General features: G+C 49.1%; 1 protein-coding gene across 1 annotated transcript in view; it reads left to right on the top strand.

Annotated features, from left to right (window-relative positions):
* The first annotated feature begins 258 nt into the window (after window positions 1–258).
* The window catches only part of Srrm4 (serine/arginine repetitive matrix 4), a 155,234-nt gene continuing 131,055 nt past the window's right edge, over window positions 259–24,437 (top strand). Inside the window, exon 1 of the mRNA XM_052168917.1 lies at window positions 259–389. Within this exon, the coding sequence (XP_052024877.1) occupies window positions 259–389 (131 nt within the window). The remainder of the gene's footprint in view (window positions 390–24,437) is intronic.

Below are 24,437 nucleotides of genomic sequence, written 5' to 3' on the forward strand. Positions count from 1 at the left end.
TGAGCTCAGCCTGCTCCCAGCGCAGCTCAGAGCCAAGCCAAGAGGTGAACCCAACCTTTCTCCGCTGCCTGCCTAGCCGGAGCCGTCCCATTCTATCCCATCCCCCGCCCTGAACTCCGATCTCTCCCCACCCCACTCCTTGGGGGTTTCACTCGGACAGCGCCCCGGAGCCCAGGGCGTGTCGTCGGGTTTGGAATCCACATTTCAGCACTTCGGACAGCGCCCCAGGCTCCCGGGCTCCTTGGGCTGTCTGTCAGGATGGCGAGCCTGCAGCAGGGCGAGAAACAGCTGTTTGAGAAGTTCTGGAAAGGGACCTTCAAAGCAGTGGCCACTCCGCGTCCCGAGAGCATCATCGTCGCCAGTATAACAGCCCGCAAGCCGATGCCAAGGTAATAACCTCGTTCGTGAGTTAGGAACACTGGGAGGTTCCCCTTTTCTTGCCTGTGCCCCAGAATCTTGACAGGTGGATGCAGGCAGCTGGACCAGGGTGCCTAAATTAAGCCCGTCGTAATGGGTATCTCACGCCGGAACATGAGAAATTATCGCTTGTGTAAGGAAGAGGCTGTTGAAAAGGGACAGGAATTCTTTGCCGGGGAACAACAGACTCCCACAGACTCCGCACCTCCTATTCAAACCCCTTTGCTTTCTTAGGGTGGGCGGTGTGGCTCGGGGTATGTACTTGACTGAAAACTTTTCTAGCTATCGCCAAGTTCATAGGTCAAGGGGGGCAAAGCAGTGGTGGATTTGAGGTGGCAGGGGATGGCGTACAAAACATGAACTCAGCTCAGCCGGTGTTCAATACACACATTCTAACCCTCGGCCCAGAAACTAGTGGGCTCTGAACATTTCAACAAAAGCCCATATGTTGTTCCTCAGATACGCTCGCTCCAAGCAGCACCTTCCCCCGTGCCTTAGCCGGCTGCTGCTGGTGTTGAATTCTTTCCTTTCCAGTGCCCAGAACCAAAACTTTGAGCTCAAAAGTCAGCATGATGAGAATATTGAAAGTTTTACTTTATTTTATTTTATTAAGGATCTGGTGACTTTGAACTTTGGAATGAGTTGGGGTGCTGGAGCGGTAGTTTAAAAAAAAAGACAGGAAGATAGAGGAAGGTAAGATATAGGAAGGCAGGAGAAAAAGAACAAGGTGCAGGTGGAAAGAGAAGAGGTGATTGAGGGGCACAGAACCTTCCATGGTAGAAAAATAACAATATTTTCCTAGATTGTTAGATTCAGAAGACTTTGAGAAGGCTGTGCCCTCTGTCAGGGAAAATCAGGGCTGTATGAAAACTCATCTCTTGCTGCTGCCGCCAGCTGAGTGGTTATGAGAGTTAAAGGGACGATCTGGGGGAGTGGAGAGAGAACCACTTGCAGGATTGATTAATCCTGGCAGGCTGCATTAGGGACTAGATTGAAAACATGTCTGGGAAAGAGACGCTGACAGAACGCCTCACCCAGCTCCAACTCTGAACTTCCCAGCAAGTGTGGGGTCAGAGGAAGGCTGATTGGAGAAATAGATCTGAGACAAGTAAGCCCACATCCAGGAACTTTTCTTTGTTCTGACTGATGCTCGAACAGGTCTCTCAAACAAATGGAGCACCCAGGGTGGGGAATGGGTGGACAGGAAGCAGGAAGGACCACCAGAACGTAGATCCTGTGAGCAGAGTGGACTTGTGCACAGGAAGGCTGGAGAGGTGGGGGCTCTGAGGGTGCACGTGACATCAGATGTCATTAAAGGTGGCACGGTCTGCTTGCTCAGAGGTTTTTAGTGGAGAGTTTGACGTCAGCGCTTTTATGTCCCTGGTCTTCTGCCACCGGCTTCACCTTCCTGCATCTACCGTTGACACATCAGTGCTACACTGGCCAGAGAAAACGGCCTTGAGGGTGGAACCAGGGGAAATTTGTCTGGCGGCAGAAGTGTTTGGTCCATGGTCTTCTGTTTTATGGGCACACGGACAGGAAATCAGGTTCTTGCTGTTGTTTTAGTTTAGATGAGTGTCATGCTTGGAACCTTCATGGTTCGGCCTGTCTGCCTGCTTGTCTGTCTGTCTGTCTGTCTGCCCGCTACTACCAACATACCATTTTCTTGCTAATAGCAAGAAAAGATCATATGACTGGACTGAGAGACATCCTAGACTCCAGCTTTTGCTCATTTTAATTCAAGCTGTGTGTGACTTTACAAGAGTCTCATGGGCCCTCGGTATTTCCTCACGCTTGATACATTTTAACGTCCTGGTGTTTCTATCTGCTGAAAAACACCTTCGAAGTTTATGTCAGAGTTCTATAAGTTCTTGATTAATATTATACAAGAATACTCCTGTGATTGGCAGTTCCTCTCTGCAGAGCACGTCCTGGCTTGCCAATGTTTTATCTAATCCAGGGTAGAGATTTTGGGTCCCGGAAAGGACTGGGATTAGTCGCGTTTCAACAGACTGATTGTTTTAAGATCTGACCACGCAGCGATGGTCAGGTCCCTGTTCCTTCTGGCATTCTGTATTACCTGAGGGTGAAAATGTCAAGCTTCCAAAGTCAAGCTCTTAGGAGGAGAAGGGGAGAAGATGAGCCCTAGTTAGTTAGCTTCATCAGAACCCCGTGACTCTTTTTCAGGCAAGACTTGTTCTCATCAGAAATGTTAAGCTGTTTGAGTCAAGCCCAGCTCAGTCGGAGGACTGGCACAAGTCACTGTCTGGGCAGATGGGGGAGGGGCGGGGCAAACCACCAGCCAGTCTTGTCAGTTACACAATTAATATTTGATTGGAGATGGGGGTCTCTCCCTGTATATTGCAAGTCTGTGGCTGAACACAATTTAGCACTGGGGCAAGGTATGGATTTTTAAGTTGTTAATTTCACAGCAACATACGTACACAGCAGACAACTGCTTCCTAAGCAGAATCCCCCTTGGCTCCTCCCTTTCCCCACCCCCACCCCCGCCTCACTCCCCCTCCTGTGAGGCATTCTGATGAGGCAGAGTTTTGTCATGTGTCAAATTTCCAGCAGATGTCTGTCTGGCTCAGTCGGCAGGATGGCCGAGCGCTGTGAGACACCGTATACCATAGTGGTTGCTTAAGTGCTTCTGTGAGCGAGGCTCAGACAAACCCAGGTGCTGTCCTGGACCTTTTGAGCCTTTACCTCACCTCGCTTGTTTGTCAGTTTGAAAATATAAACTGTACCCATGACCATCTCAGCCAGCGCCAGGACTGAGCCAGGTAAAACTCTGCAGTGTGTGTGTGTGTGTGTGTGTGTGTGTTGTGCAGTGTTTGCTTGATAGACCTTGGTCCTGGAAGGAACTTCATAGTGGCTAAAAGGAAACAAAAAGTCTCCAGTTCTGTTTCATTTCTCCCTCAAATAATGTTAGCAACGGGCATTATGAAAGTTCAGTTCTGGACTGCGTTGAAACTAATACGCATCAGATCAAGTCGGGATGACTCCAGAGTTCTCCCTCCATGTAAGTGGCTTAGTTTATTTCTCTTCCTGGTACTCTGATGAAACAAACAAACAAACAACAACAACAAAAATAAAGACAAGAACCTAAAAAGCAACCCAAGAGTGAAAGGGTTAATTTCAGCTTGTAGTTCAAGGTGTAAAACAACATGGTAGGAGGTCATCAGGGTTGGAGTGTCAGGAAACTGATCACGTTGAATCCACAGCCAGGAACAGAGTGGTAACACTCAGATGCAGCCATTTTCTCCCCCAGCCCCAGCCCAGGGAATGGCACCACCCACAGTGGCGGTTTTCCCACATGCAGGTGCAGAAGCCCACCTCCCTGGCTGGCCGCTCTAGCTCTCCCCAAGTTAACAACTGAGATTAACCAGCACAGAAGGCTAACTCTTTTCCCATCTGGTTATTGAGTAGGGGTGTGGGGCACAATGAAGACGTATCTGGATTCTGAACTGATCCCCAAACACCTTAGATAATAATAGCCTTTGGTTTGTATAGGTGACATCAGGAATTGACAATCTTAAACTTTTTGATACCATAAATTTACTTTGAGTTTTATCAAATCATGAGTAATTATAGAATTTCTAATTCACATCAGGAACATCTTAAGAGTAAAATAGGAAACCCAGGCTTAATGGTGCACCCCTGCAGGCCCAGCACTCGGGACACCGAAGGAGGCTAGTGAGTTCACCATCAGCCTGGATTGCATGGTGAGATTCTGAGAGAGAGATAGGGTGAGGAGAAAGGGAAGGCACGTAAGCGACAAACCAAGAGAGGGAGAAAGAAAAGGGAGATTCTAGATTGCTTCCCTGCTGCTGTTATAAACCACTGACCATATATTACCTTGGGAAAAAGGGGATATTTCCTCTTACATTTCCACATCACACTCCATCCCTGAGGGAAGTCAAGGCTGAAACTCAAGGCAGAAACCTGGAGGCAGGAGCTGATGCAGAGGCTGTGGAGGGTGCTGCTCCCCGTGGCAGCTCAGCCTGCTTTTTTATAGAACCCCAGGACTATCACTCCAGGGATGGCCCCACCCACAATGGGCTGGGCTTTCCCCCATTAATCAAGAAAATACCCCCCACCCCCCCACCCACCCCACCCCCCGCAGACTTGCCCATAGGTCAGTCTGTTGGTGACAATTTCTATATTGGGACTCCCTCTTTCCAGATGACTCTGGGTTGTGTCAAGTTGACAGCTGAAACTGTATGGCAGTGGTGGTGGGGAGACACACACACATATATATGCATAGAGAGAAAGAAAGGGAGAGAGAGGGGGAGGGAGAGAAAAGGGAGCATGAACAATTATTTACAATAGAAATTCTAACAGAGATAATACTAAGAAATCCAAGAAAAGGTTCAGTAAGGTCAAACCTCACCCGTAGTACCTGACAAGGACCCCACCCCACCCCCAGGAATCAGTAAGAGCAACAACATTTAGGGAGCTCTCTCATCCCCACCAAAGAACATTGTTAGATGGTCCCTTACTTCCTTTGTTAATTTTCTGAGCCTTGGAGAAAGTTTATACCTAAGAAGTTCCTGATCAGCAGAAGCCAGCCCAACCAGTAATAATCATATCAATAAACAGTCAGAGCAGGGGACTTAATGGACGTGTAAAATCATTTTAGGTTAGCATACGAATTGTTTGTAGATGAGCATTTGCTGAGGGCTGGAACGGCAGCCCCTCCCCCCACTTAAATAGACTATTTCTTCTTCCTATTTGTTTGTCAAGCTATTTATTTTCTTCAAAAATCCCTTCCATGCAGAATACTCCAGAAGCCGACTGGAGCACAGTCCCTGTCCAAAGACTCATGAATTCCAAACTATTGGAGGTTTTACTGCATGAGGGGAAAGATGGCCAAATTGTAAAGCAGGAGGGGGGAAATGCCTCTGAACCAGTTAATCCGAGACTCCCCTTGGTGCCAGGCAATCAGCTCACACAACTGGGCTCACTCCATCTTTGGGATCAGGGTGAGGGGCATTTGGATAGCTCTTTACTGACAAGCCGTGTTTAAGAGCCACTGTTCTGAGGGTCACAGAAAATGCTTGCCTTGGCGGTGAATACATGTTCTTGGAGAAGGGAGTGACTTTGCTTGGGTCAAACATTTCTCCATCTGAAAGATTGAGATTTGCCAAATGGCACACAGGGGTTAGTGGCGGGGACCCTTTATGACATTTCCTCTGTTTGCCTGGCAAATGCGGTATCTTAAAGAAGCACAGCATGGAGATGTTCGAGGAACATTGGATGAGTTGTTAGAATATGCGAGGCTCCAATCTGGAGAAAGCTGAGCTCTGTCCCAGCCCCACCTCTATCTGACACTCTGAGGGTTCTAATCAATGCCATTGAACGTTATATGCTACAAACAAACTCTCCCTCTTCTCAGAATGAGGCTCCCCAGATAAAGATGTCTGTCTGGCTCAAGGAGTGGACATGTGACCCAGCAGCGGTCAGGAGCTTAGATCGAATGCCTTCGGACTTACGAGTCCCCACGGGCTTCCATTGGCAGGCAGCTGCATAGTGGGGAGCAACCCCCCAAATCCTAATTTCTGTAATAAGGCCCCAGTCATGGACCTTATACTCTATGAGTACCTCAGCTATGGTACAGGGTCACAATAACTAAAAACCTGTTCCTGTTTTCTGGGCAGCTGGATCTGTTTGCCCTTCAAGGCAGAATAGGCTGGGGTTTAGCGAGAGTTCTTCAATGGCTTGTTATTGAGACTCTTCTAAGGCATGGAAGGATGCTTGTGGGGTGCCCAGACTCCCTAGCTTTGTAGCTCCCTCATGCCAATACCCTGCCTGGTCTCTGTCTGTCTATATGTCTGTCTATATGTCTGTCTCTGCCTCTGTGTGTGTGTGTGTGGTGCATGTGCACATGTGTGTGTGTGTGTGTGTGTGTGTGAGGTGCATGTGCACATGTGTATGTGTGTGCACTCAGAAGCCAGAGGACTAAGTTGGGTATTATTATCCAGGAACCTTCCACCCGTTGTTTTTCATTTCTTCTTTTTGAAACAAAGTTTCTCCCTCCTCTAGAACTTACCCAGTCAGGTAGACTGACCAGCCAGAGTGAGCCCTGGATCTGCCTGTCCCTGCCTCCCCAGCACTGGGGTGACAATGTGTGCCATCAGACCCAAGTTTGCTATGTCGTTGAGCACCTTCTTATTTCTGCAAGTGACTTTGCAACTTTCCAAAGAGACAGAGCCCAGTGTCTGTGTGCAGAATCGGCCAGGCAACGGAACCAAACCACCCCTTCTTACTACCTACAAACAACAGTGGCTAGGAGGCTTCTGGCAAGCGACTCCACCTCAGTCTCAATTTCCTCATCCATAAAATGGGGCTAATAATAGCATCCACTTCAAAGAACCCTTGAGAGGACTGAATGAACTCATTTATGGGCTGCACTGCCTGCTTGGCACATGGAAAGGACTCCTTCTGTGGTAGTCCTTGTTATCAATAATAGATCACAGTTTTTATTATTCCTGCAAGCCAGGCCCATCAGGGAGGAGAAGTTGAATGAAGTGCGGCTTCTCTCAGTCAAGGGCTTCATAATTTTCAGAAAAGGAGACTCCCGGGTAGTCAGTCTTATGTCCTCCAGAGGGGGTGGGAAGGAAGGGACAGGGATGTGGTTCAAACAGGGAAGAGAGACCGCCAGCGTGGCACAGGCACACTTGCTCATGCCTACAGTTCTCCCTAAGTATCTGACCAGTTTAATGGATATGACTTTATTTTTTCCTTATTTTAATCTGCCAGTGAGACGTGATGAGGAGGAAGGAATGGGGTCTTTGTGCTCGGGAGGGTCTCAGAGAGTAAAAGCAGAGCCATCACCTGGGTGGGCATCACCTGTGGGGACATCACCTGCGGGAGGCATTACCTGTGGGGGGCACTGGAAGGGAATGGCTTATTTAATACAAAATCTCCATCTTCCCCGCTGTTGGCTCAAGGGCACTGTCTCTGGTGTGGGCCATTAGGTTTCCAGTCCTTCATGGTCTAGATAGCTAATATAAATGCATTCTGTGTTCTTTGAGCAACCAGGGATGGTTGGGGGAGGGGTGACAAGGAGCCCACAGACATCGAACATAGCACCGCCACCAGGGGAAGAGAATACACAACACAAAAGCGACTGCACTCGGCTGCGACACTAAGTTGTATTTCCACCCATGCAAGCCTGCAACGGTTTTATTGAAATACTACACAGTAAGGTAGCAATCGAGCAATGGGAAGTCCCTACTCTTCTGGAAGAAATAAAAAAAAAAAAACATGGAATGAAGAACCAAGGAAATAAACAAATAAAAAATCATGTGACGTTTCTGGGTGTAGGGGGAAGGGAGGAACCACTTTGTGGATTGTATTAGTTGTCAGGAATCTGGATGAGAGAGAGCAGGCTAGGGGGACAACTGGGAACAAAGTATCTGAGTTAGAGGAAACAGGGATGATCAGGCCCTGGGGAGGAAGTTCTTGGACCATCTGAAGAACAGGAGAGAGAGAGGAGGAGTCGCAGTTATAGATGCCTCCCAAGACGCAAGGGGAGCTAGATCAAGGGAAATGTTGTGTGCCTGGTAAAAAGTCCCTAGGCTCTCAACTCCTAATACCCCCAGGGGTGTCCATCCCATCATCCTGGGACCCCTTTTTAAGTTGGTCCTGTGGTCTTCTGCCCAGACTCTAATGCAGCCAGGGGTGACTCTGAGCAGCACAGCTTCTGCCTGTGTTGAAGCTAAGTAGTGAATTTGCCAGTCTCTCGGATCCTGATCATGACCCACCAAATTAGGACACTGGAAAAGATGTTATTTAGGCCTCTGAATCCTGGTGGTAAATCACATTCCCAGCGAGGCAGGGGGATGAGCCTTGTCTAAGTTTTATGCCCTGGTGTGTGAACCTCAGTGGTTCCTTACACCACTCAGAGTTCTCTCTCTCTCTCTCTCTCTCTCTCTCTCTCTCTCTCTCTCCTCCCCCCCCCCCCCCCGTCATCCCCCCCTCTGCCACCTTGACATCTTACACAGGGAGTTCCCATACACTTCAGTCTCTGCGTGGAGCTCCTTTGAAATAAAATTCTGAATTAAAATGTCATAGAAACAAAGCCAAAGCAAATATAGGAAAGGGCTGAAGCCTAAAACAGTTATTAAGTAATTTATGTCTACATGTGTCTGTTCAATACAAATATTAAGATCCTCCGGACACAAATGTGTCTCATGCAGAGAATCCCTTCCTTGGGGGATTCTCATAGCTCAGATCCTGCTTCACAGAGCAGACACCCACCTATGGACCACCGTTCACTGGCTTCATTAAAAGTTAAGCTTAGCCAGAGAGCTAGAAGTCTGAATGACAGTTACAGGCCCTAGGGAAGGGAGGCATGGACCTGCGAGATGGTTCAGTGGGTAGAGGCACTTGCAGCCAAGACTGATGGCCTGAGTTCAATCCCCTGGATCCATACTGTAGAAAGAGAAAACTATGAGCCAAATAAGCTTCTTCTGTCTGTGAGTGTGATTAACTCCGGTGTTTGTTACAAAGATGCCAAGGTTACCAACACAATCTCCAAAAGTCAGAAGTTACAATGTTTCTCTATGGGATTCATTAGAGAAGGGTTTGATCCAGAAGTCAGAGACTGGGTCTTTACCAGTCTTTGTGGGATCCTAGAACTTCCTACAGGGATTCACTGTATGATGAGCAAGGCTAACACAGTCAAAGAGAAAAACAGAAGCCTGCAGAGGGGCAGCCCCGGAATGCTAGGGCTGAGGGGCCCGGAGGCCTTTCCATGCCTCCGTTTCCAGGTTGTGGGGACACGGTTTAGAATTGCATAACAGGAGGCATATGCAGTGCATAAATACGTGTGTGTTGACGTTTCATGATTCTCCTGCTGAGATGTGTGTGAGTGTGTGTGTGTGTGAGAGAGAGACAGACAGACAGACACACGCACACACACACACACACACACACACAGAACAAACCCCTGATCTAGGGAGATGGCTCAGCGGTAAAGAGCATATATCGCTCTTACAGAAGACCCAAGTTCAATTTCCAGCATTCACATTGGGCAGCTCACAGGTGCCTGTAACTCTAGCTGCAGGAGAGCCAACGCTCTCTTCTGGGCTCTATAGGCACCTGCACACTCACAAGCATGCATCCCACCACACAGACATGTGCATAATTCAAGGGAAAAACTTTTAAAAGAGGAAAGCTGGGTGTAGTGGGACATGCTTTTAATCCCAACACCAGTGGTGTAGAGGCAGGTGGATTTCTGTGAGTTGGAGACTACTCTCATCTACCTGGTGAGCTCCATGTCAGCCAGGACCACATAGTGAGACTCTGTTGTGTGCAAGCACACACACACACACACACACACACACACAGTCAGTGCTGTGGTCACTGGTTTGAATGAACATCTCTGTTGTAGTCAGCTGACCAAACACCAGTCCTCTCTTACTCTCAGGCTTCGTTCCTGCCCTTTAAGGGTCTCTCGAGGCATATGCCGTCTGTCCACTGACTGAGCTGGGGATCCTGATGAGATGCCCACTGCCCCAGACTGTGCCCAGCAGAACAGATGAGCAGCTACGCTGTTTCAGGCATCAGGTTTCAGAGCTCCCAGGAGACAATGAGCTTTTGTTTGTCCAGTTTGCTTGCCCAAACCTCCCTCCCACAGCCAGGTGGCAGGTGATCCTGGGGCCCTGTCCACTTTCAGAGATGGGGTAGGTGTCTGAACGCTGATCCTGTGTGGCCTGGAGGCCGTGTTACAGGATATTTGGAACAGAAACGATGAGAGGTCATTATCCTCCTGGTGCTTTCTACAGCTCAACCTTTTATGCCCCACCCCCACTTCCCCCCTGTCACCTCACTGCGGCAATCAGTCCACAGCCAGAGGGCACATTTCAGGAACTGAAACATAGCCTCAGTAATGTAGGGACAGAGAGACCGAGACACCGAGCAAGTGCAGCATTTTAGGACACATCAGAAATTCTAAGAGCTACGTGCCACTTGGCATCCAGTCCCAAGACATCACGAGGCTCTGCGGTCCTTGGAGAAAGAGGCAAAAACTATTGATCCATTTTCCTTGTACAAATAGACACATGGAGCTAAGAGGTACTGGATGAGTTGCCTGAGGTCAGACTATGAAACGATGGCCGCGCTCTTCCTGCTGTCAGCACTGTCAAACCCCTACTGTGAGCCCCCTCAGTCTTTACATCAGTAGGTATCAATTTACGTCCATTTTACAGGAAAAAAACCCTGAGGTCTTATAATGTTTGTCCCAAGTTTGTTTTTCCATCCCTCCAAGTTACAAAGTATCTAGATGCATGTGCAGTATACCTTTAGTGCAGACCACAGAGCAAGAAATGAATGACCCAGACACCTCTAGCTATTAAACAGGCTGTATGCCAGGGCAGCCCCTGCAAACATCAGCGTGTCTGCTCGGGTCACCACGGTGAGGACCGGTATGTAATAAATCAATTCATCCATCCTCCTGCAGTGGTTTTAGTCCAGGAGCTGAGAGTGAAGATGGAGGTATTGCTTCCCCCACCCCCCATGCCATCTCAGGATGAAGAGGATGCAACGGAGATCCTAGCTGTGGGTCAGGTGACTTGCTACTAAGGACATCTGATGTTTGCCACCCACACTTGGGTCCCAGGTTCTACCTGCTACAGCCTTCCATATTGTGTGCCCTGTGTCCCCAGACCTCTGCACACACACACACACACACACACACACACACACACACACACACCGCCACAGGAAAGCCTGGGTGGTCCTTCTTCAAGCAGCTGTTCATTAAGTGCCTGGGGTAGGAGGGCATGTCGCTGGGAGAGCTCCAGTCCTCTGGGTAAAGCTGTGTGGCTGTGAGCATGTCCTTAGCTGCCCCTGAGCTGAGCACTTGAGTCTGTTACATGGAGATGGGGTGGCTGATTATTATTCCTCAGGGGCACCTGCGTATTGGGCGTGGCTGCTCTCTTCTGCTCAGATTCTTGTCCGAAGAGAATTTGAGTGTGGATTAGAGAGCTGTGTAAGACACAGCAACGTTTCTCCCTTCTCCCCCCATTGGGGTAAACTTTCAACTCGAGAGTTCTAAAGGTCTATCTGTGACTACAAAGGCGGAGAAAGATAGTCATGGGAAATGCCCAGGTCACACGGTATAAGGAAATCCCAATCTCCCCACTCCCAGAATTCATCCATCAAATAACATAATCATAACTACAGGGGGTAGTTTTTGAGTGTTTTGGTATTTGCCCAACCCTGAGCAAAATGCTTTATCTGCAGTCAGCCGTCCTTTGAGGTAGCTAAGTACTGTGACACTTTGTGACTGAGAAGATCAGAAAAGTGGGCGGTTTACCTAAGGTCACGGAGCTTTAGTGCAGCTAGGGCTTGAACCTTAGGCTGGTAACGCTGTCTGGAACACCTGCTTTGCTCAGCAGGCACAGGAAGGAAACTGGAGCACATATGGAAACACCGAAGCTCTTGACAAGCTGCGTTTCCTCTCCAGTGTGTGTCTCCATCCTGCTCCATCGTGGTACCACAGTAAGGCACGGAGAGAACACCGCTCAGGACACCCATCCGCTGGGCACTGCCTGCTGCTTCTGTCTGGGGACTTGTTAGTTTGATGCTACATTAATGTCGTAGCCTAAGCAAGCTTTCCAAGGAAATAGAGACAAGTAGAGTAAGTTTTACCCAAGACCACCTACCCCAGGCTAGCTCTCCTAGGCACAAGCACCATCTACCCCAGGTTAACTCACCTAAGCCCAGGCACTATTCACTTCAGGCTCGCTCCCGTAGGCACCATCTACCCCAGGCTAGCTCATCTAGACCCAGGCACTGGACAACTGTGGTAAGTTTTTCCATATATGATTCCTCACAATTGCTGAGAACTTGGCCCAGTCCTTATTTTATTTCTAGTACATTCATTCATGATACATCTTATATCCATTGATTATTTATCCATCATCTAGTTACCATCCGACTGTCCTTCCACCCATCTACCCTTTATCCACCTAGTCATTCATTCATTAATTCATTCATTCAATATGCAGGAGAATTAATTCTCCCTGTATTCATGATTTCAGACTACTATTTTTCTATCCATTCATTCACCCTTTCCTCCACTCACTCATTCATCCATCCAGCTACCCATCTCTTCATCTTCCCATCCAACTGATACTAATTGAGCATCTACTTTATTTAACTAATTATAAAAAGTTAACAGTTCATATCATCTGCTTCTATCTATCTTCTAATCCCAAACACTTAGCAGCCAAACTCAGTAGGACACGCCTGTAATCCCAGCGTTTTGGGAGCCTTGAGGGGGGACACTCAGGAATTCAAGTTCAGCCTGAGTACTGAGCAAGATGCTGTCTCAAAACCTAAACAGCAGCCTGAACGCAGACACACACACACACACACACACACCAGTTTCCTTTCTGCTCTGGGTTTATTTTTGCTCTGAAGATTTCTATTCCTGTCACAAACAAACAAAAAACAAACAAAAATCACAGCATTTGCCGTGGTCCTTTCCCTTAAACCTGTGTCAAGGAATTTCACATCTGGCTTCGGTTGCTCACCCACGCCTTCACCCAGTATTGATCTCCTATCACGAGCAAAGCCTAGCAATTAATAAAACACCTCCATTCTGAAGCTGCTTACACTAGGGTCCGGGAGACGTGTTTATAAATAATTAGCTGTGAGAGAACAGACTGGCAGTCACCGCTGTCAGAAACAGAGCCAAGACCACACCTGAAGCCAAGTGACTCCTGGAGCCTTGGGAGCCTTGAAGGTGACCCTTGGGCTCACGCTGTCACCTGGACACTCACCTGCCTTCACATTGAGGCCAGCTAGGCGTGGCCTTCACTAGGTTACTCAAAACCTCCGTTCTCACACATGGGCTACATTTTGGGGGAGGAAAAGGAGACAGATGGCATTAGCTGTGATTCATATTGGTTGCTTTTTAAAGACGTACTTAGCTTTATGTTGTACGTATGAGTCTCTTTCACCTGCAACCACATACCTTGTTCATGCCTGGTGTTCATGGAGGCCAGGAGAGGGCATCGGATTCCCTGGAGCTGGAGTTATAGACCTCTGTGAGGTGTAGAGGCCAGAAGCTGAACCCAGATTCTCTGTAAGAGCAGCAACTGTTCACTGTTTAGTCAGCTCCTCTATACCAGTGGCTCTTAACCTGTGGCTCGTGACCCCACAGGGGTCTCACAGCAGACATTTACATCACGAGGGTCACATTTACATTATAATGCCATAACGGGAGCAAAATTACCATTGTGAAGTAACAATGAGAATAATTTTGTGGTAGTGGGGGGGGGGGAGGTCACTTTGACACAAGGAACTGTATTAAAGGCTCGCAGCATTAGGAAGGCCAAGAACCACTGCTCCCGACCTTCATGTGTGTCCTAGACCAGAGTTAAACTTCAAGATGGCATCCCAGAGAGGCATAGACCCAGAAACAAAGTAGAGAGTGGGGCGGGTAGACATTTCTTAAGCCCCAGGGTTTACCATCCATTCACACTTATTTATATACACATTGAAAACAGCCTTCATATGGCAAGTGAAGACAGGTTCAGAGAGGTTATTCTGCTTGCCCAAGGTTGCCCAGCCTGGTCGAGCTCTAGCCATTGGCTATCAGTTGAAACATATTATGTTACCATGGTGACACACATCATCCCTGCCCCTGGGGCACCTGACTGGCTTCTCTCTCTCTCTCTCTCTCTCTCTCTCTCTCTCTCTCTCTCTCTCTCTCTCTCTCCCCCTCCCTCCCTCCCTCCCTCCCTCCCTCCCTCCCTCCCTCCCTCCCTCCCTCCCTCTTTCTCTCTCTCTCTCTCAGAAGCAATTTCTTTGTTCGGGGGACTCTTTCTTCCTTTGTATTTCTTTGAGCCTCTCTCCTAAGTGCCCCCTCCCAAGGGCTTCAGGGCTCCTGAAAAGCAAACACTTAGATGTGTTTACATCCTTACTGTCTGCAGCCTTGACACAGCTTCCCTGGGCAGAGAGGGTAGAGCCACAACCTGACTAAATGGGGAAAATAGAGAGAGTAAGAAATCCACAGAGGCTAGTATCTCAAAGTGTTATTCTGCTGCACATGCAATAGCCCCTAAGCCCCACCCCCAGGCCTCTGAGATTGCATCTCTGGTGTGCAGATAAGGATGCATGGATGTGACAGAGCTTGGGAGAAGAGCCACAGTGCAAAGCCACACCCCAGAGATGCCAGCCATCCTGATTCCCTCCGTCATGCAGTGATCTTTTACCTGCGAGGGGAAAGTAATCTGGAGAGGAAAAGTGACTTCTCCAAGATAATCAGCAAGTCGGCAGAATGGATGCATTTGTGCCCACCACAGTGCATGGTTTGGTGCCTGCCTTTAACTGGCTCCTCCTGTGCATTCCTGAGCCTGAGAGCTACACAGCTCAGCAGCTGGGGAGGTTATCCCAACACCCAAGGATTGTGCTCCAAGAGGAAGAGGATGTGCCTTAGAGTGACAACATACTGAACTCTGTGGCTAAGTATGGGATGGTAGAACTCTGCAGATGGTCAACAGCTACAGTCAACTTATGGCTGCCAGAAGCACTGTGTTGAGGTAGTTTCTGGGGTTGTATCTAAGATCGATTAGTGATGTCTGTCACTGGTGCAGCATATGGAGGCTGTTGTACACTGTAAGATCCATTAGTGATGTCTGCCACCAGCACAGGATAAGGAGGGTATGGTGCACATGATATGCATCTCTTTCTTGTGGAAGGGGGCATTACTTTGAGGGCTCATATCAACTGGTCAGTATCGAGGAGTCACTATGCATGCCATTGACGCCATGTCATGCTTACTCATTCAAGATCTTAATGTCCATTGCAGGATATACATTTCCCCACCACAACACATTCTACAGAGGAGCAAACAGTAACTCAGGAGGCTAGATCTCATTGGCCTTAGGCTAAAGAAGCTAGTCAGTGACTAACCAGCTCTGATAATTACTGTTAAATACATAAACCATTAGGCTGAGAGATAGAAGTGTCAATAGAGAATCATGGTGGAACGTCTTATTACTGCGAGGATGTATACATGTGGCCAAGGGTCTTTGCCTTATTTATCTCCACACTCCCATCACAGCACAAGGCTTAGGACACAGCTCACATTTACCAAGAACTGTGAATCTATAGTGTTCAACACCCCAGAGTGGGACCAGGGTGGGCGAGGACTCGGAGATTAAAGTACGTAGTATGCACACACCAGGAAAGCATCCACCCTGGCGTTTGGCACACGCTGGGTGGACGGTAAGTGTTTATTGAGCCGTGGAGTGCTGGAGAAGCTGAGTGCTGGGTAGTATTCAGGATCCTTGACCGTCTTGGAAGGGGGGAGGCCTTGTTTGAACTCTCTGGTAGGGTGGGAAGAGCTGGAGGAGCAAGCGGGGCACGGGCTGCCAAATGTGAGGACGCTGAACCGAGAAGAGTACGCATTTCACAATCACCTCAGGCGAGTGATGGAGGACACGTCCTGTATCCAGGCGCTATTCCTGGCTTGGTGTGCTGCCAGCAGGGTGCTAGGGAGCCGCAGAAGCTAGCCCCACTGCTGGGACCCTGGGACTTTGAGTCTAGACAGTGCCAGCTTTCTCTCACCTGGAGCACCTGAGTGTCACGCAGAAGGTGTGTGTGTGGGAGTGTGGGCTCCTAGGGCCTGAGTCTCTCTTGCTGTGTCTTTCCCCAGATGTGTTCTGCCTGTGTGGAGCTTAAGGGTGATTTATCTTATCTGCAGAGTTGTGCAGTGCATTTTTTTAAAGGGTCCCAAATTGGGAAAGAAGGAGACTTGTTTTTCCTTTCCATTTCCGAGATGAGAAAACTAAGAGTTATTTATGAAAACGGCCATCGCATCAAGCATTGTTCTGAGTATATCACGTGGGTTCATTCATTTAATTCACAATACCTACAAGGCATGGGGGTTCTTCTTGGGTTTTTTTTGTTTTTGTTTTTGTTTTTTTTATTTTCTATATTCTTTGTTTACATTCCAAATGATTTCCCCTTTCCCGGTTCCCTCCTCCCCACAAGTCCCATAAGCCCTCTTCCCTCCGCCCATTCTCTAATCAACCCCCTCCCATGTCTCTGTCCTGGTAATCCCCTACATTGCTGCATCAAGCCTTTCCAGGACCAGGGCCCTCTCCTTCCTTCTTCTTGGGAATCATTTGATATGTGAATTGTGTCTTGGGTATTCAGAGCTTCTGGGCTAATATCCACTTTCCAGTGACTGCATTCCATGTGTGTTCTTTTGTGATTGGGCTACCTCACTTAGGATGATATTTTCCAGTTCCAACCATTTGCCTAAGAATTTCATGAATTCATTGTTTTTAATTGTTGAGTAGTATTCATATATACATATATATACATATATACATATATATATACACTCACATTTTCTGTATCCATTCCTCCATTGAGGGACATCTGGGTTCTTTCCAGTGTCTGGCTATTATAAACAAGGCTTCTATGAACATAGTGGAGCATGTGTCCTTATTGCATGCCAGGGAATCCTCTGGGTATATGCCCAGGAGTGGTATAACAGGGTCCTCCAGAAGTTTCATGCCCAGTTTTCTGAGGAACCGCCAGACTGATTTTTTTATATATTTTATTTATTTATTTATTTTTGGTGTCCTTAGACAGGGTCTCACGTAGTCCAGGCTGGTATACTACAGCACCCTCCCCCACCCTTGCCCATTCTCACATAGAGTAACAGTAAATAAAAATTTAGCTGGGTGTGGTGGCATATGCCTTTAATCCCAGCACTGGAGGGGCAGAGGCAGGCAGATCTCTGTGAGTTCAAGACCAGCCTGCTATACAGAGATTCCAGGGCAGCCAGGGCTAGATAGCGAAACTCTGCCTTTTAAAACATTTTTGAAAATAACGCCAAGCTTTGGGAAGGACCTCCCTTCTGTGCTTTGGGCTGAGCTCTGTGCGGTGCTCTGGCACAGGACACCTTGCGCCAGACTCGTGGGACCTGACAGTACAGCAAGGGGGCCTCCACTGCGTCACATCACCCCCTCCAGCATGAGTTCTATCAGCCACAGAATAGGACCTATCAATCTCCTGCAAGGATACAGACATCAAACTGGGAATGAGCCCCTCGCAGGGACACATCAGAGATGTGCACTGCACCGTCAAGACCTAGCCTCACACCTCGGGCCATCTTCCAGGAGAAAACAATAGTTCTCAGACTGTCTCTCCTTAAAGATAGGTGTGAGAAATTGGCAGGAGACTGGCCGGAGTTGGCCTTGTCATCTGTAACCAAAGCGTATCCACTCATATTTATCACTCCACCCACCCCACCCCCCACACGCACACAAAGCCTAATGACTCCCTGGCAAAACCAAGCACTAGAACCAAGAAACCACACACATCCCCAAAGTATTAATAACTGAACGCTGTAGATCCCATGTTTTCAGTGGCGGCTTTGTAATCATGGTTCCAGGGTTGTTGGGCTGTATTTGTTAGAGCCATGCACAGACTCCCGCTGGGCGATGCTGTTCTAAGTACAAGAGACGTCTCCCAGACAAGCACAAAGGAAGAAGAGGGAAGGCGTGTGCGCCTTTCAAACAGATTCTGGGATCACAAACCATCCAGCCACATGTAGCCCTGTGCCCTGGGCTGTAATTACATTTGCTGTGAGTTTTCACAAGAAGCAGCTTGAAACAGAGGTGACGGGACTGACTCTAGCTAAATCAGGGCTTCATGTGATCCAGCCATAGGATCCCAGCCACCCTCACCCCCCAAACCTCTAACGTCAATTCCCAATGTTCCCATTCTGATGAGTAATATTTCCTTCCTCTCGAGGTAGCTCTTTCTTGGCTGTGCACACACATTTTGGACCTAAAGTGCACATACGATTGTGAGTTCTTTGGTATCAAGAGTAATAAAGGTTACTTGACATTCAGCCCTGTGACAAGATTGGGATCATCATCCTAATGACTCTGCCATCTATTAAGTGACTCACGGGGGTCCGGTAGCATATATGGCCTGGATTAACGAAACCAAGGAATGGTTCAGGTCCCAGGTAAAATTACTCAGTTGACTCTTCTGAGTGGGGACTGAATTGGTCCCTGAGGGCTCTGACGTCATCATACATTGATAATGCTGTGGCTGTTAGCAGATGGGTCTGGTTGGAGACAGTAGGTCTCAGAAAGCCAGGCTTTCTGGAAACTTGCCTTTCTGCTTTCTGGTCAGCCTGAGGTAAACAGTCTTGTTCCACAAGCTCTTCTCTGTATTAAAACTCCAACTTCACCCCAGGCCCATAACTACAGGGCCAGGTATAGACTAATGCCTCCGAAATATTGTCTCCTTAGAGACCTGGAGCTCAGATACACCTGTCTTCCTCTTTAATTTCTTCTTCTTCTTCTTCTTCTTCTTCTTCTTCTTCTTCTTCTTCTTCTTCTTCTTCTTCTTCTGGGGGGGGGGTGTTTGGATTTGTTTGTTTTTGAGACAGGGATTTTCTGTATAGCCCTGGCTGTCTTGGAATTCACTCTGTAGACCAGGCTGGGCTCAAACTCAGAAATCCGCCTGCCTCTACCTCCCAGAGTGCTGGGATTACAGGCATGTGCCACTACCGCCCAGCTTAATTTCTTATCATAGACATCTGCCTCTCCCCCCTCCCCCCCCCCCCGGGCTAGGAGAGTGACTGACAAATCTTATCAGGACACAGCCTTCGTCTCATCCAATTCTCAATGACGACAGCCAGTCGGAACTCGAGGACACTCAGGTGCAGTCTAGATTCTGAGACAGCTGATCCCCACCCTTGCCACAGAGGGCGACTGTTCCCTAGTATGAGAAGCCAAACTGATGGGAATATGAATGGTAATACACCCAGAATTTATTGAGTGTCTATTCAGCTACGCAGCTGTATCCTCACAGCCACCCTCTAGGGTAGCCACATCTTCAAGTCTCCCTTCTTCTGTAGAGAAAGCTTGTGCCCAGAGAGATGCCGCACCTCCTTCTGGACCACACAGGATCACATAGCTCCAGGCAGTCCCGCAGAGGGCTAACTTCCAGCCCTGGTTTCATAAGCACCATGTCACAGTGATGTTCATGATCTCTGTGCTTGCACCTCTGGACCAAGGAGGAAGGACACGGGGGAGGGTGAACAGGCTCCCAGTACCCATTGTAGCCAAGAATCAGACAAAGAAATGGAGACAATCCACTTGAGCTACTTCCTCGCCCCGTCCCCAAGCTACTGATGCCTTCCAATCACAGGCCACAGATAGTAAGCTCAGAACCTTCCTGATACCATCCCATCTTGAGTCCTAGACTCCAGGGCTCTGTGGCATCCTTAACCCTTGATTCATCACACATACTGTTTGAAGGATTCAAGTCAGCCATCAGGAAGCTCATGAGTTAAATCAAGGGAGACTTTTTACACACATCTCCAGTTCCATTTTCCCTATTCCCCTCCCCTCGTGGGTCTTGGATGTGTTTGGAGGCTTGTGGAGGTTGTGAAGTGGGAGTCACTTACTAAAAATGAAGTACCCCATAGCTAAGACTAAAGGTGCTGTCTTCCTGGGCAGTAGAAAGACAGAGAGGAAATTCTGGAAAGGCTGATCTTTCTGCAAGTTCCCAGAGGGCTCGAGTCTGCCTTTTTCACATGTCCTTCCGAATTTACTTCTCTATAGTCTTGGGACCTCCACCACCCTGTCCTTTTCAAAGCCTCCATTGTGGTGAATCGCTGAGGTAAGGGGGCCTCAGCCTCCTGTGCTACCAGGCCCTGGCTGTCATCTGCCTCCTGCAGAGCATCCTTCTATATGACATGTGATCCTCCTTTGTGTCCGCACATTGACAGAGCAGATGCGAGGGTCCCACAGAGGCAAACTCTCTCCCAGCTTGCCCTTTTACAAAGATGCGGTGGGTTTGAAGCAGCTGCTCCTGACAGCGGTGTGATCTGGGAGGCCCGACTTCCTCTGGATTTCTCTGTGCCACTCAGATTCCCTCTTTCTACCCCGTGGATAACAGATGTTGCCAGCACATCAGCTTTGGCAGAAAGGATACATTAGAGCCAGACGGGCTCCAAACGGACGGACCCGAGACTGTCCGCAGCCTGGTCAGGCTCAAACCCGCTTCACAAGTTGCTTCACACGGGGAGTCAGGACTGACATGCAAGATAAAGACTGTGTTCACTCTACAAGGATCCCCCAGACTCACTTAGCTTCCTGTCGGGGGCAGGGTGGGGTGCAGGGTGGGGCATAGAGCCTGAGGGGCAGAAACGGAGATGACTGGGGAAGAAGTTCTCCCAGTTGTCCCCAAACCACTATAGTTCTCCGGGTTCCTGTCTCTTCTTCAGTAATATGAGGAGTGTCCTCTCTATGGTTACTCTACTGAGTTGCTGTGGCACTTGGCATGTGCCCAGAGATGAATGAACCCCATCAGAGGCTCCTGTGGCGTGGCGCTACTGTCAACTCCACAGATCACGAGACCAAGGCTCACATGACGGCAGCCATCACTCACTAAAGGACACAGCTTTAAAACAGAGGTGGATCCATTGGCTTCCCACCTATAAATATGGAACCTTGGCTTCTGCAGTTCATGGGCTTCAAGCTCTCTGCACAGAAGCGTTCTTCCCAGAGCCCCTGGCATCCCCCACCCCCTAAGAAAGAAAAAGTTTGGGAAGCACCACAGCAGGCTCCCCAGGAGAACTTTTATTGCTTATTTATTCATATGCTTATTTCAAACTAGGCTTTAATGCCAACTGCCACCCAAGGCCAAAAATGGGTATTAAATGAAATATATCTATACATCAGGTGCCTAAAGCAACATTTACCACAAAGCGAGAGGCATGTGTTGGCTTTATTACTATTTCTGTGTCTCTTTTATCACTAGATAAATAAGTTAAGGGCACCAGATTAGCACACTAGAGGACTGGACTCCAAATACATGGCCGACTGGCTTTGGATTTGACCTGACTCTTTTGTTCAGTATCCTGACTACAAACGAGCTGTGTGACCTTGTGTAAGATGCTTAACCTCTCTGAGCTCGGTTGCCTCATCCTGCCAGATGGGTCTCACAGCCGCTGACCATCTACTGTCCAGGGAAGTCATGAGATTCTAATAAGGTAATGGATTTGAATGAGCTTTGGACACAGGGATGCACCAGAGGAATTTGGGATATTACGATTACGGTGGCCATTTCAACCCCCTGGTGCCTTGACTAGCCCATCTGTTCCGGGAGCTTTCCCTCCCCTCCCTCGCTCCTCTTGGCTGTCAGTTCTGAGCTGCGGGGTTGACATTTGGGCAGTTTCCAAGGTGTCCTCTTCCACCTGCCTCTCAGATTAACTCCTTTCTCGCCTGTCTCTGCGGGGCTATGATCTACAGGGCTCTGATGAAAGCCTGGTACTGGTGACAGCGCTGAAGAAGAGGTGCTAAACGCGGGCCCCGCCACCTTATTCACTTCCTGGGGCTCAGAGTACAAAAGCCCTGGGCTCTCCTGCTGTGGACAGAGCAGAAGCTAGGGCGGAGATTCGAACCGGTTCCCCGAGTTCCTCTGGGAATGGGATAAGGCGCTTTGCAACAACACCTCTGGCGTCTCTGCTTATTCTGAGAGAGTTTCTGCCTTGGGGGCGGGGGCGGGCGGGGCCGAGGGCGGGGCAGGTGAGGTATATGGAGTCTTAGGCCTTGCGTGTTCAGGTGGGGTGGATGTCTTTCCCTCAGGAGTCTGAACTCTTTCCTAAGAGTTAGGTCCTTGGGCAGACAACTGAGACTCAGGGACTTCATTCTATGACGAGGGAGACGGTGACCATTAAGCAGAGAAGCTCGGGTGACCCCCGTGGTGGTCGCAGAGGCCGATGCGACTGCTGGGGTGGGGGAGGGACGGAAGGGAGTCGCCAGGCGCCCTGGCGGCAGACACAGAGCCCAAGGCCAGGGAGCGGGTGGGCTGCTGTGTGGGCTGAGAGGAGCCTGCAGAAGGCGGGGTCTGCCCGTGATTGGCAGCAGGCCTGCTGGCAGATGGTCGCCTAAGTGGGCCACCCCAGGGTCAGCTTTATGGCTTTGTGGGTTAACCCTTACGTCCCCAGAAGCCCCTGGGCCTCTAAGAGCTTTGATTCCAGCCGGAACCAGACAGCAGTGGCTGGGTGTCCAGCTGAGCTGTGGACTCTGGTTTCCCAAGGTTCCCCGAGCCCTGGCTTGTGTGGGACACCCCGGGGGGTGCAGAGCCAGGCCCTGAATCCTCACCACAGGCAGCTGACCAGGACCTGGGAGGGAGACTGATGGTAGGGTCAGCTTTTGTTAACAGTTAGCTTTGGAAATGTAAAAGAAGGGTGAAAAAGGACATCGTAGTGTCACGTGACTCGGGACTGTCTCTTCTCCTTCACACTGCTCCTTAACCAACGCGGAAGTAGGCTGAGCACTTAGAATACTTTGACAATACAGGGAAAGGTATTGCTTTGTAGCCCTGGCCCCCTGATAGTTGTCATGCAGCCTAAGCTGGTCTAGAATCCATAGCAATCCTCCTGCCTCGACCTGCCCTCCCTGTTCATTTCACCCACCATTTTTAATGCCCACATAGTACTCTATGACACATATGTAGCAGGGGAAAAAAAAAAGTCTCCCAACCACCATTGCTACAGGACTTTCATCAAGACACAGAGGAAACAAACTCAGAGAGGCCAAGACATTTGCCTAAGGCTCAGTGAGTCAGTGAGATCAGCCTGAGCTTAAATTTTGGTCTCAGGATGTGAAATTCAAGTTTCTCTCTTTACTTGATGATTTTAGGGTAAAAAGTGAGGATTTAGAGCAACTATTTCTTTAGACCCACAGGGCCCCAATCCCATGCTAGGAGGGAGTTCTGAAAACCCCCGCGGTTTTGATTTGTGTAGCTCAGTCCTGAGTAAGAATGGCAGCCCATGCTTGATGGCTGTGTAGCTTTAGGCAACCCGACTTCCCTCTCTGGGCTCCAATTCCTTTGTCCGTAAAACAAGTCCCATCAGGCCACTGAGAGGTTTAAATGGGAATCACCAGAGTGCCTGGTCCACACGCCGTGTTCAACTGAGAGATTAATAGTAGTCTAAATTCGATGTTAGAATTTTTTTTAATATATTTTCAGCCGCAAGAATATGAAGGAGATTAATAAAACTAATGCCTATTAGTATTGTGTAAATCTAATGTTATTTAATGGCAAAAACATTAACAGCACCTCATAATATTCCAGCCGGAACAGGATTAGCCCAAGCCTCCAGCTGCAAGATGGAAGCTGGCCTTTCTCCCCTTGAGGCTTGTAGGAGAGGCAGGTGCTGCCCCAATTATGTAAGGGTGAATCTGTCTTAGCCCCCTCCCCCCCCCCGTGGGTCATGCAGAGTATCCCCTCCTCCAGCCAGCTCCCTGGCCCCTCCCCCACCAGCCAGAGACAACTGGCCGCCCCTCCCCCCTCCAGCACCCGGCCTTTGACACTAATTGATACGGAGTTTCCCCCTCTAATCCTGCCTGTGCCTCCAGGCCTCATTCTGAGGGCATCTGCTTGGTGAGGGGAGGAGGAGGCAGGGCTGACAGCCTCCCTCCTGGCTGCCATCTGCTCCTGTCCCCTCCCACCCCTCAGCGCCAGCAAGAGAAATCTGTAATGAACCCACAGGGTGGGGAGAGTCTGAAAGCCTGGTGGCCCTGTACGCAGACGGAAATGCACTTGTGAGCACGTGCACGTGTGCGAGCACACACACACACACACACACACACTTGCTTACTCCAGGTTGTAGACACAATCATTAGCTAAATTTTAGTGCCTCATGCCAGGTAGGCAAAAGCCTAACTCAATCCAGAGAAGAACTTCTGAGTTCTCCACCCGCCAGCCCCCAGCCTCAGCACCCTGTTCCAAGGGCCACTGTGGGGGTGGGTGGCAGGTAGTGGTAGGAGAGCCTAGCGGCTAGGAAGGTGTGGATGTGCAGATTGATTGGGACAGGGCAAGGGTTCCCAGGCTTCCAACCTCAGAAGAGCCAGGCCTCTCAAACCCTGGACAGAGTAACGGTTTAGAATTTGCAAAGTCCTTTTCCCTTTGTCCCCAGCTACACTCACTAACAGCCAGGAGCCTGT

Source organism: Apodemus sylvaticus, chromosome 22 (assembly GCF_947179515.1).
Source record: "Apodemus sylvaticus chromosome 22, mApoSyl1.1, whole genome shotgun sequence".
NCBI classification, from domain to species: Eukaryota; Metazoa; Chordata; class Mammalia; order Rodentia; family Muridae; genus Apodemus; species Apodemus sylvaticus.